The sequence below is a fragment of the Eublepharis macularius genome, chromosome 4 (genome assembly GCF_028583425.1).
Source record: "Eublepharis macularius isolate TG4126 chromosome 4, MPM_Emac_v1.0, whole genome shotgun sequence".
Taxonomy (NCBI): Eukaryota; Metazoa; Chordata; class Lepidosauria; order Squamata; family Eublepharidae; genus Eublepharis; species Eublepharis macularius.
This window is the reverse complement of record NC_072793.1, coordinates 118,091,645-118,105,342: the sequence shown is the minus strand read 5'-3', so window position 1 is coordinate 118,105,342 and position 13,698 is coordinate 118,091,645. Positions and strand designations below refer to the sequence as shown.

Genomic DNA, 13,698 nt, shown 5'->3' with positions numbered 1-13,698 from the left:
ATTCCTGTTCCTTAAGTAAACCAGAGATTCAGAATTTGTGTGAGCTCTGTTTGTTATTGTATTGTCGAAGGCTTTCACGGTCGGAGAACTATGGTTGTTGTGGGTTTTCCGGGCTGTATTGCCGTGGTCTTGGCATTGTAGTTCCTGACGTTTCACCAGCAGCTGTGGCTGGCATCTTCAGAGGTGTAGCACCAAAAGACAGAGATCTCTCAGTGTCACAGTGTGGAAAAGATGTTGGCAGGTCATTTGTATCTACTCAGGAGGGGTGGGGTTGAGCTGAGTCATCCTGTAGGAGTTTCCCAGGGTGTGGAATGCTAATGGCGGGAGGCTTCACTGTATCCTGAGGAGGTTCTTTTGCATATGGATTGGTGCTTGATGTGCTAATCTTCTCTGCAGGGCTATTGTCGAGTATAGAGTGTTTTGTTAGCCTGGTGTTTTTCAGAACTGGAAACCGTGCTCTGTTCATTCTTAAGGTTTCTTCTTTCCTGTTGAAGTTTTGCTTATGCTTGTGAATTTCAATGGCTTCCCTGTGCAGTCTGACAAAGTAGTTGGAAGTGTTGTCCAGTATTTTGGTGTCCTGGAATAAGATACTGTGCCCTGTTTGAGTTAGGCTATGTTCAGCCACTGCTGATTTTTCAGGTTGTCCAAGTCTGCAGTGTCTTTCATGTTCTTTTATTCTTGTCTGGATGCTACGCTTTGTGGTCCCGATGTAAACTTGTCCACAGCTGCAGGGTATACGGTATACTCCTGCAGAGGTGAGGGGGTCTCTACTGAAGTTTACCAAACTACAGGAAAAGAAGTTTAACAAACGACAGGAAAAAAAGACAGACAAGCCCAATGCTCGACAATGCATGCATTGTCATCAATCTGACAGACCGTCAACTCTCACCAGAAGAAACCTCCATCCTGGCAAAGGGAGGAAACTTTGCAGACACCCCCACCAGAATTCCTGTGGAAGACATCATTGCAAATGTAGAAGCTGCCATTCGGCATCTACCTGAAGAGCAAGCTGAGGAAATAAGAGGAGAGACAGCCAGGATTCTACGAAAGGCAAAGCTTCCCACCAGCAATATAACACGCAAGGAGAGAAATGCCATCAAGACCCTCAATGCAGATCCAGACATCATCATTCTACCAGCTGATAAAGGCAATGCTACAGTGATCATGAAAACAGAGGAATACAAAAAGAAGATTAAGGAACTCCTGGACCCCTCCACCTACAAAAAACTAAAACGAGATCCCACCTGCAAAATCACCAGGCTAACAAATGCGCTGATCAAGAATTCCTCACTACATCCTGACACGCACAGAAAACTATGCAAGACAGAAGCACAGCCACCCAGACTATATGGACTCCCTAAAATACATAAGGATTCAGTCCCACTCCGACCCATTGTGAGTGCCATTGGTTCACCAACATATGAATTAGCTAGACATCTGGCCGATCTCCTGCAGGACCACATCAGGAAAACCTCGTCTTACATCAAAGATTCAGCATATTTCATCAACAAAATCAGTTCTCTGAAACTCAATCCACAAGACATACTTGTCAGTTTTGATGTTGTATCCCTGTTTACCAAGGTTCCAGTAAAAGACACTATTGCACTTATTAATCAGATTTCCCAGAGGATGTAACAGCCTTATTCCATCATTGTCTGACAACCAGTTACTTCCAATGGGATAACGAATTATATGAACAGATGGATGGGGTGGCCATGGGGAGCCCTTTCAGCCCAGTTATAGCAAACTTCTACATGGAACATTTTGAAAAAACAGCTCTAGAATCAGCACCCCACAAACCTAGTGTATGGTTCCGGTTTGTGGATGATACATTTATCATTTGGAGCCATGGGGAGGAAGAATTGATGGGGTTTTTGAATCATCTCAACAACATCCACCGGAACATATAATTCACAGTGGAGAAAGAAATCGAGGGAAAACTCCCATTTCTGGATACCTTGGTCATCCGCAAAGCAAACTTTCAGTTAGGTCACAAGGTCTACAGGAAACCAACTCACACTGATCGGTACTTACACAAAAACTCCAATCACTACCCCCGACAGAAAAGAGGCATAATGAAAACATTAGTGGATCGCGCAAGACGGATATGTGAGCCGCACTTTCTCAATGAGGAAATGAATCATCTAAACCACGCACTTCAGGCAAATGGCTACTCCAGAAATGAAATCCGAAGAGCAATCAAACCCAGGATGAATCAAACAACCGAGGAAAAACAGTCTCCTACAGGAAAAGTGTTTTTGGCATATATCAAAGGAATTACTGATCAGATGGGAAAGCTTATGAAAAAGCATAACCTTCAAGCAGTATTCAGACCCACCCGAAAAATACAACAGATGCTACGATCAGCAAAAGACAGTAGAGACCCCCTCACCTCTGCAGGAGTATACCGTATACCCTGCAGCTGTGGACAAGTTTACATCGGGATCACAAAGCGTAGCATCCAGACAAGAATAAAAGAACATGAAAGACACTGCAGACTTGGACAACCTGAAAAATCAGCCGTGGCTGAACATAGCCTAACTCAAACAGGGCACAGTATCTTATTCCAGGACACCAAAATACTGGACAACACTTCCAACTACTTTGTCAGACTGCACAGGGAAGCCATTGAAATTCACAAGCATAAGCAAAACTTCAACAGGAAAGAAGAAACCTTAAGAATGAACAGAGCATGGTTTCCAGTTCTGAAAAACACCAGGCTAACAAAACACTCTATACTCGACAATAGCCCTGCAGAGAAGATTAGCACATCAAGCACCAATCCATATGCAAAAGAACCTCCTCAGGATACAGTGAAGCCTCCCGCCATTAGCATTCCACACCCTGGGAAACTCTTACAGGAAGACTCAGCTCAACCCCACCCCTCCTGAGTAGATACAAATGACCTGCCAACATCTTTTCCACACTGTGACACTGAGAGATCTCTGTCTTTTGGTGCTACACCTCTGAAGATGCCAGCCACAGCTGCTGGTGAAACGTCAGGAACTACAATGCCAAGACCACGGCAATACAGCCCAGAAAACCCACAACAACCATCTGTTTGTTATTATCTCTGTTTATCTAGTCTAAGAATGCTGGTATTGTTGGAGAATACACAACATTACATCGCAATCGTACTTGGGAGGTGGAAAGCGCTCAGGGAGAAGATTAAGGCTTATGTGGGTGTAACTTGCAGTTATGCGGGCATAACCCCCCCTTTGCTGGTGTCCGCCTGAGGCGCACTACTGCTGACGGGCTGCCATTAGCGGCCATCTTTGGCAGCTGGCTGGAGGCATAAGTGTGGTGCAAGTTCCTGTGCTAGTGCCAGAGGGGGTGGAGCAGGGGGCTGACTGCAAGTTAGTTGGCTTCCAGAGCTGCTCCAGGCCTGGGAACGCCCCCTGCAGCAGTTATGCCACAAAAAGGTGGCATAGCCCATAGGCACTAATTGAATGGGAAAATTTGGGGCCCCCTCCCAGCACCCATCCCCGCCCATGCGGCCTGAGAGAGCATAGGATAGCAATTACCATGTGTCCCCGTGGCGGCCGAGCCCCCTTCTGCCTGCCCAGTCAGCTCCCCAGGCACCCTACATAACCTCTCGCTGCACTCCCATGAACCAAGGCAAGTAGGGAGGTGGCCGGAGGCTCTGCCCAGCATCCCCCTGCCATGGGGACTTAGAGCGCAAGGTGGCAGAGTGGGTGGTCACAGTAGTGGGCCACAAGTGCACTGGGGGGACTTAGTGGAAAATAGGGAATACTTTGCACTCACTCAAGTGAAGAAGAGCGAAGTCCAGAATGTCTGACTAACAACAACCACCCAAGTCCCCTTGCAGGTTATCTGACTCCGGAGTCCCGGCTTGGGAAGGGACGATGGAGCACTACAGGTAAGAAGGAGGTGCGGTGGCAGCTACCTCAGCTCACTGATTTGTGCCAGCTGCCCCCCTTAACTGAACCCTCCCAAACACCAACCTCTGCAGGTGAGGCTCACTGGTGGGGGGGGGCACAGCAGTGGCAGCACCTGCCTGCCATGGAGGAAGTTACCCAGAAAAGTGCTCTTGATGCAGCCATTGGGGGGGGGCACCAGCTACCCATTTGGGGCTCTATTCAGATTCCCTCAGCTGGGGCCTCTCCCAGCAAAGGAGGAAGTGCCATCAGTGTCCCACCTCCCCCCCACCCCGGGCAGGGCTCCTCTCAGGGCAGGCGTCTCTGTTAGCGTACCGCAAGCCCGATAGTGGGGGTTTCTTCCTGTGGGGCGAGGGCATGGCAGCTGGGGACAGTAAACATGGCTCAGGACTGGCTATGCTTTCCCCTGCTACTCACGGCGCTGTCAACTGCTGCCGCTTTGCAATTGGTCAATCCTGGCAGGATTGCCTGGGCAACAACAGCGCATTCTCTCTTGGCTGCACTGCGCTAGGCTCAGTTGGCTGGCCCAGCTCTCCCATGAAAGTCTTGGGAAGCAGACGAGTGGTGCTGCATTTATAGTAAGGCGTGGCAGCAGGCTCCAGATGGGGCCCTGGGATTGCACAGTTAGTGTATGTTCAGTATATTGTAAAAAAGGGTAATAGCTCAAATCTTGACTAGTGGTGTGTTTAACTATTCTTGAGGTATGTAGAACATATGAATAAAATTTTGAATATCTTCTTGTGTCTAGCAACTATTTCTTAAAGAAAGAGAATAAAAGATTGACAGAATAAGCATGCTTTGTATCGGAGACTTCAAGTTAATGTAGGTGTGGAGTAATGCTGTTGAAATAAAAAAAACTGAGATGATGTTCTGATGTGGTTTAGTAAGTGATAATTGTGTTTATATCTATGACAAAGTCTTCACTGACATACTGGCCAGAGGATGCCTTTTTTCTCGACTCTCTGACAATGCAAAGAAGTTTCATTTGTAAGATTCCTGTAGTCTTAAGTTAAACAAGGCTAAACTACGGCCAAATCGAGGTTTCCTGTTCAGAATAATGCATACGATGTGTGTGTGTGTTTGTGTGAGAGACAGAGGGGGGGGCAGCTGGGAGAACAGCTAAAAGGTGCCTTGTTTACATGTGGAACCAGTGACTGAGATGAGCTGTGAGTCAGCTTCTTCAGTAATGTTGGGACCATCTGTTGTTGTCCTCTGTCATCTAGAGACAGCATGAAGTTTTTTCTGTGGTGGGTGACTTTCACTGTTACATCGAAAGAAACATTGACCTTCAAGGAACCTTTGAGCTTTAAGTATGTGACCAAGCCATGAGTTGGTAGTTTTTTAATAGCTTTTGAAAAGCTTATTCTTTCTAGAGGCATATCTGCCCAAGCAACCTTTATTAATTCAGTGTACTGTAGCATATTTTTAACCAGTACAGTGAGACTTTAGTGTCTTCTGATTTACCATGCAATATGATTGATGAGAAGTTTTCTGCCATGGAGAACTGTGGTACAGCAGCACTTGCATGCTAAATAAGAACAGCTGATGGCTGAGGCGCCATGTAGAGAAATACAGTGAATGCTCAAAGACTTTTCTAGTACGTTTGGTATTCTAGCGGTGCTGTTGTAGCATACAAATAAAATGTACCTTTAAAAAAATCCAAGCCAAGTGACTGCTGCTGAAGGGGAAAGAAACTGAATGCACCTTTGATGAAAGATTCCAGTGCAACTTGCTTTCTTTATTTTATTCCCAGGAGCCACAAGTAGATAAATCCATTATTTATGTTGAGCTTCTTAGCATTTTGGTGCTTTAAAACTGTTGATAGATTTCAACTTTATTTACAGAGAAATAAATACATGGCTGTTTTTTGATTCTCCTGTCTGTAGCTGCTCTGATTTTTTCCCAAGAAGAGTTGCTAAGATGAATTTGCTAACATGAGGAGGATCATAGTAAGATATGGTTATCTTTCAATGATTTAAAAAAAAAGAAAAATGGATTTGTATGGAGTATAGGCAAATTTCATAGAACTGGCTGAAAAGGAGAGGTGAACAAGCTTAGGATGTCCTCAAAATATGAATTTTGGCCAGTTTATTCATATCACCTGGAAGATTTGGCTTTTTCTGTCAAACCTTGCATTTTACATGTGCTGTTTCTGATCCCTTCAGTGTAGGATGGAGATTAGGAAAGCAAGAGTAATGATAAATTCTAGAAATTTACTGATAGTCTTCTGTATCTTGTATCAATTTTGTCTGTACTTTTCAGGTACTATTTTTTGGTTCCTGATACAAAAGATTAAATACTATGTGAAATATTAATTGTAAAACTGGATTTAGCTGCTGTTTTAGGCAAATACTGTTTAATTTTTTTAAAGCGTCAATTCATTTAAGTATATATTATGTATTGCCTAATATATACTGCATTGGAGAGAGATATGCATTATCAAATGTATAAAAGACTTCTTACAAATGTAGCAATATTAGTCTCCTAATTTTTGCCTTTGGAATAGAATGTATTGATTAGATGCAGAAATGTGTCTTGATTGCCAAACAGGAAAATATTTGAGGATAAAGGCATAACAGATATTATCTGTACCCTTCATTGGCAAGGTCATCATAATTCATAACATGTATTGCCAGTGAACATTTTACATTATCAGAAGGGGTATGATGTTTTTCATAGAAGTGCTTAAACGTATATGTAGAAATGTTTGTATTAAGCATGTTTGTGGAGGGAGGAACTTAGATAATTTATGTCTCCTTAGTTCCCCCTCCCCCAACTCTTGCCAGGACAGTTTTTCCTTGTATTGCATATGTTTGTCCCATCTGTGTGTCTCAAGCAAAACAAATATATTCTTGTTAGCATTAGAATTGGTTGTGTTGGTTTACTGCTATAGCCAAGCTTTTCAGAATGTATTACAGAATCATTGCATTGCATTATGAGTATGACTCCAATATGTAATTATCTGCCTCAAATCTAGGAACCCAGCAATAAACGGGTCAGAACTCTTTCCAGAGTTACTTCACTGGCAAGTTTAATTCCTCCTGTCCGAGCGACTCCTTTGAAGCGATTTGGCCAGACACTGCAGGTAAAACCTATTTTTCCCTAATTAATTCCACACAACAAGACTTCTGCCATCTTGTTATTTCTTATTTCTTTTATTTTATGTACAGTGATTCTCTTTGCTTGAGATAATGAAAAATGCTGCCTTTTTTATAATCTCACTAACATGAATAATGGCTTTAACTTTCCAGAATAGTAAGTGATTGATTTCTGCATTTTAACAATTTATGTATGCAGAATTCCTAATTATTTTTCTGATGTTAAAGGTCTTTGTAAAATACTAAACAGCTTTGTGTATAACTATCTTTTGCTCCAATGAATATTTGAATTACTGTCTTTAACTCTTGTTGAAGACATAGTTTGAAATCATTTTGCCTAAAGCATAACCTTTCTAGAAGCATTTAAAACACTCTGCATCTGTAGCCTAAAATGCACTTTTGCTAGAAGTAATCATCAGTGACCCAGGCTATTTCAAAATACATATTCCACCTCCCAGTGACCAATTTTTAAAAATGCTGCGTTTATGCTGAATGTGGATCCATCTCAAGGAATTTTAGTGCTTAAAGCAGAAAAACCAAATGCTCCAAGGCACCACCCCCAAACAGCAGCCTTGCAACCACCCCTTGCCAGTAAAACACAAAGGAGTGGGTAACAAGAGGAGGAACAAGCCTTTTCGATCAGGTGGTAACTCATATGGGGGGGGCAGATGATCACATGGCCCCTCCCACCAGGATACCAGTTGGGAGGCTTTCCAGATGACTGCTGATCCGGCCTCAACCATATGGAGAATTGATGGTTTGCTGCTCTTTTAATTGGTACTCCAAAATGTTCTTTCTGAGACTGATTGCTAAGTCGCGGTGTGTACCAAGAAAAATTTAGTTACAGTTTCATATCTGGGGTCTAGGGAAAAAATTTCCCGAATTTCTTATGATTGCGTATAACATTGCTGGTTTGGGATTCAAATTTGTGGGTTTTTTTGGGTTCAAGTACTTTGGGGGCATTACTTTAAATAGGGAATCTATTGGAGGGTCTGGAGCAGCTGTTTATAGAGAATTTGCACAGAACATAGTTCTTCCTCTAACTACTCCCCAAATTTCAAATTAATTGGACCAATGGGTTCATTTATACAGACTCCCAAAGTAGATGCCTGTCAGTGCAGACGTATTTCTCCCCACTGATTCCTGTTGAGGGGAAATGGCACCAGCCACTAGCATTTAAAAAAAAACTCTGTCTACATTAATTTCATCTTCCTACTTGTACTAACTAACAATATTTTTTTTACCATTCCACTGAAAACTCTGCATTTGCCATCATTCCTTGTTGTGGTCTGTTTTTTGTTTCCTTTCACAAAGTGAGGAAAGCTTTCTTTATAGATCTCTCCCCATCCAGTAGGTCTGCCATTATTTCCTCTGAAGGACATTTTTTCAAGGGTGCTGGAGTGGCTGTTTTTCAGCCAAATGACATCAAAATTGCAGCAAAGTTAGTGCTGTTTATCCACTAAAGAACCCTCAAGCTTCAAGAAAATTGGACTAAGGGGTCAAATTCTATGGGCCTCTGAACAAGGTACCCCCCAGCCAAAGTATTTGCAAAGAACTGAGTGGGGGGATGGGGGGGGATGGAGTGGTTGGTTTCCAATCAAAAGACACCAAACTTGCAGTGGATCTAGGCTGTCTGTCCACTAAAAAAGTCCTGAGTTTCAAGCAAATTGGAACAAAGGTTCCAGTTCTATAGACCACTGAATAAGGTGCCCCAGCTACTTCTGGCAAAGAAAGAAAGGGCTCAACTCCCACAAAAGTTAGATCATAGGAGAAGGGCAGCTCTCTGCAGCTTGTCTCAAAAAGTGACTTGCTGGGAGAGGTCTATGCTCTTCCCTTGCAAGAATCCAATAGGCAGAGAGAAATGCTGTTGCCCAGGAAATCAGTGGAATCAGAGAAAAACACAAGTTCATGCTGCATTACTGGCAAGTACCCGAACTGGAAAAAAAAATCCATGAATTGTTTGAGAGTGGAGGTTGTACTTCCCAAGCATCTTGAATTTGTATTACCATTCCAAAAATCATGGTAACAACCTGAAACAGTGATTTGTCTATATCTTTTACTTGGGAATTTCATAATACACAGTCAAAAAGAGTCCAGTAGCACCTTTAAGACTAACCAATTTTATTATAGCATAAGCTTTCGAGAATCAAGTTCTCTTCATCAGATGAAGAGAACTTGATTCTCGAAAGCTTATGCTATAATAAAATTGGTTAGTCTTAAAGGTGCTACTGGACTCTTTTTGATTTTGCTACTACAGACTAACACGGCTAACTCCTCTGGATCTATAATACACAGTGTCTGCACTGTGGTTATTTAAGATAATATATTTGTTTCTGCTGTTGTCTCTTTTAAAAACTTATCAGATGAGTTTTAAGTACAAAAGCATGAGTTTGCCCTTATTTCCTTTTCCAGTCCTTTTTAGTCTTGAGCATGGTAGAACTTTAACAATGCGTCCAGGAGCTGGGAACCATAATTATAAAAACAGTTTCACATCAACAGGAACCTAGAATTTCTAGCCTGGAACTGGATGGTTAATTCAAATCAGTATGTGAAATTTAGCTACCACTTCCACCCAGGTTGCAAAGTTGTAGTGACAGTAGAAGGCATAACTCACAGGACTTTCCTTTTAGTTACAGACTCTTGTAGGGTCTTTATACCATTGACGTAACAACCGTATACCTGTTGACTTCCTGGCCCAGCTCTCCAATCCTTCCTTGCTTGTCTACTTTCTTTTTGTGAATAGGTCTCGTTTCTAGGGGACTTTGTGTGAGGTTTTGCATAAATCCTAATTCCTACTTAACTCCTCTTATCTTAACTCCATGTCTTAACTGCACCCTGCTGATCATAACCTGCTTTTTTAACGCACTCTGCTTACTTTTCTCTTGGCCAGAATCTCCATAACTGTTTTTGATGATGTGAGAATAAGCCGTTTGCTCATGTGCTGCTATACCTTATTTCCCTGTTTCAGGGCAAACTACACAGGCATCAAGACAGGATTCCTGCAACTCCTTTTCTGTGACTGAGCAAAAAAGTGTAATTTACTACTTAAGTGAAAGCTATAACACAATTAGTAGCATCTCTGAATGGTCAAGTATCAAAGCTGTCATGTTGAGTTAGTTTCTAAGCATTATAGAGAGGTTATTGAAATTATTTGTTCCAGTGTCAAGAATAGTGCCAGTCAGGTGCTTTAAATGAAGTGTGACTGCTGTTACACTTATTTATTTGCTTCATTTATGCCATGCCTTTTATACCTTGTAAACACTTACACAATTAAATACATACATAAATACCGTTAGCTCAAACAGTACAATCCTGAGGGGGGAGGGGCAGAAAGCGCTCAGGGAGCAAACAAAGCTTACACGGCCGTAACTCAGAATTACGTGGGCATAAGCCCCACCCCCTTTGCTGGTAGCCGGGCAAGGCGTGCTAGTTAGGTGGCTGTGAGTTATGTGGCTTCCAAAGCTGCCCTGGGCCCAGCCACTCCCTCTGCAGTGGCAGAAAGTTATGCCTCGAAAAAAGGTGGTGTAGCCCATAGTCCCCCATTTAATGGGAACACTCAGCTCCCCCCAGTGCCCGGCCCTGCCCATGTGGCCCAGCAGAGCATAGAATGGCGACTACTGCAGGGACCAATCTGTATGCACCCCCATGGCAGCCGAGTGCCCCTCCACACACCCAATCAGCTCCCTGGGCATTTTATTTCTGGACTGGCTGTCCATGAACCTAAGTAAGTAGGGAGGCAGCTGGAGGCATTCCTGTAAATTGTTTCAGCACTCGTCCCTCACCTGGTCTGAGGTGCTGCCCCTCCAGGACATGGAGGGCCTCTCCTGAGTGTTGGGGACCCCAGGCATGACCCTTGCTGGGGCCCTCCGCCTTTCTGATCTTATTGTTCAAGGAGGAGTTGCATGGTTCTCAACTCAAGGCAGTAGGGAAGTCAGTCTGGCTCTTGTTGGAAGTGGCAATTGGGCAAGTGGGAAGTGACTCTTGGTGGCCACTGTGCTGCACCTTGCTGGTCTCACCCTGCCGGTGAGGCTGTCCCATGAAAGTCCACTGGGAGCAGAGAAGTGCTGCAGTTGCATGGGTTTGTGACTGCTGTCGAACTGGGCCAGCCCTTTGGATGTAGCTGAAAATGTACAACCCAAAAGCTGTCCCCGCTCCATAAAATCTTAACGTAGGTAACAAAGTTACATTTAGGCTTAATTAAGATATTGAATCTAATTCAAATTAAATTATTACCCATTCCACACCAGTTAATTTTACTGGTTCATTCCCCAAACTGCATTGATTTATTTGCAACCCTCCATAATCTATTTTGTGTCATTAGCTGTGCATCTGGGGGGTTTTTGTGGCTTCTTCCTGGATTTTCTGGGAGCACTTTTCCCCCAAATTTTTTTAAAGCCATTTGCCAGTCGGTGCTTTCCCCCATGCATAATATTTATCCTGACTTTTAGTGTTCAGCCCTCTTCTTCTCCTTTCCTGACCCCTGCAAGCCCACCTCTTTGTGATTGTCCACTTTAATCTATCCAACCACTCCCTTTCCCTTTCCCTCCTTTCCATCCCTCTCCCTCCCCCTTCCATGCTTCCCTCTCCCCCCTACTCTTTTGTAGTTTTCTTTTTTTAAAAAAAATCCAGCATTGTATAGATGCACTGATGGTTTGCAAGTATGCAAAAGGAGCAATAATTAAAGCTTTCATTGCTTTAATTATTTTCATTTTCCCGTGTTTGTAGGAGTTAGAGAATTGTATAGGGGGAAGAACAGAGCCCGAATCAGCCAAACAGATAAATAAAGAGGGGGCCAAGAAGGAGAAATTCTGGGAATAGTGACTTCTCCCGTGTTCCAGAGATGCATTGATTTAGCACGTAGAAAAAGAAAAAAATTAAAGGGCCGGCACTGTGACATCACCAATGACGCCATTGGTGACAACAGCACCAACACTCTTCAATTCCAATTTATTTGAGTACAAAGTAAAATAAATAAAGTGACACCACACCACCATTACATGGAAGAGGAATGGAGGAAACTTGGCCAAGCTGATTGCCTTGGTTTTGGCTTAACTTCTTGAAAAAAGGAGGAGCAAGTCTGGAGTGCAGAAGGAGTTACTGTCTCCAGTTAAACTAAATGGCGTTGAGATACGTTAAGGGTAAATTTTTGCTCTGAGAAGCTACCATATAATTATGTTAAGAGACTTTATAGCACTTTCTCAATCTTCCCTGTTACGTCTTTTTCCAGCTTGTATTTTTAATTTTTTCATTCGAGCTTGGTATAATATATTCACCTTACGGTAAAGAGTTCATTAGTGTTTTAGTGTCTCCAGGATGTTTGTCATTATGAAGAGATATGCATAGAAACAAAACTATGTTACTGGATTCATTTGAGTAATGTCCAGTTCTCAACCAAGAACCATCTCAATAAATATCATATGCAAGAGAACTCTCAGTGAATCAACACAGAACTCTTGGTGGGTTTTGAAGTCAGGGAAATAGATGACTGGCTGGCATTCACTCTTCAGCTTCCTTTAGCTGGGAAAAGAACTGGGACAACACATGTTAGGACAATTTCTGCAAAACAGGGAACAGATTTCCTCCCAAACGACATTTATTTCTGCTAGAGAGGGACTGTTAGGAAGTGACTAGTATTGCATATATAATAGTTTGCTTGTAACTGCCACATGTAAAATAATACTGTGTCTAGCTTTGGGCAAGGAAGCATGATGTCTTTTCAAAGAACAGCAAGATTTGGGTCCAGTAGCACCTTAAAGACCAACTGGATTTCCAGGGTATGAGAGTTCAAGAGTCAAAGCTCCTTTTTGAAAGCTCATACCCTGGAAATCTGGTTGGTCTTTAAGGTGCTTCTGGACCCAAATCTTACTCTTCTACTGCAGACCAACACGGCTTCCCACCTAAAACTATGTTCAAAGAAGCAGAGCCATCAGTATTCTAGTCACTCACATTATGGCAGCTACTATCACATAATGCAACTAAGGACTTTTCCACATGAGGTTTTTCCCTCAGTTCTGACCCCATACTGTTTGAGTTTATCCCGATTTCTGCATGCATTTTTCTTTCTTTAGTGTGCGTGCTTATATTGATATATAGGAGTTTAATTTTTTTTAAAAAAACATATTGTGTGTGCATGCGAAAAAGAGAGAGACTGCAGTTTTAAGAGCATTATGGGAGAGAAGGGGACAGCCATAAACTGGGTATTTCTTCCACTAATCCAGCAGCAGCCAGGGAGAAGGCACAGCATGAGCGGGTGAGGGAATGCTCCAGATTGGACTGGGGAGATGGGTGGCAGAGCTGTTCCCTTTTTAGGCTTTCTATTGCAAAGAGAAGCTTACATCAACCCTCCCCAATAGCCAATTGCAGCTCACCCCCCATGCCAGCAGCATTGTATGTGTTAGTGAAGCCCCTCTGCTTTTTCTTTAGGCTTTTTCTAAGCCTAAGTGTGTGTTCAGTTTTTATCTTTTTAAAAAATTCACCCATTATATCAATTGCTGTAAGCATGTGCAAAAAATTAAAAATGGGGCAGGAAGCTTTTATACTACTGATGATGACAACACCTCCCCCCCAAAAATCCTTGTTATTTAAGGCATGTGTGGAAGAAAATAAATTGACTCTACAACTGTAAAAATGCAGAGGGAGGGCAGATATGTGGAAGAACCAAACCAATTCCCATGTTTGTGGATTGACTGCTTAGAAAACAG

At 42.8% G+C, this 13,698-nt stretch overlaps 1 protein-coding gene across 2 annotated transcripts in view; it reads left to right on the top strand.

Moving 5' to 3' along the window:
- ARHGEF3 (Rho guanine nucleotide exchange factor 3) overlaps positions 1-13,698 on the top strand; it is a 273,489-nt gene that overhangs the window by 215,637 nt on the left and 44,154 nt on the right. For both annotated transcript variants that reach the window (XM_054977396.1, XM_054977397.1), the window contains one exon: positions 6,877-6,984. In XM_054977396.1, the coding sequence (XP_054833371.1) occupies positions 6,877-6,984 (108 nt within the window). The remainder of the gene's footprint in view (positions 1-6,876; positions 6,985-13,698) is intronic.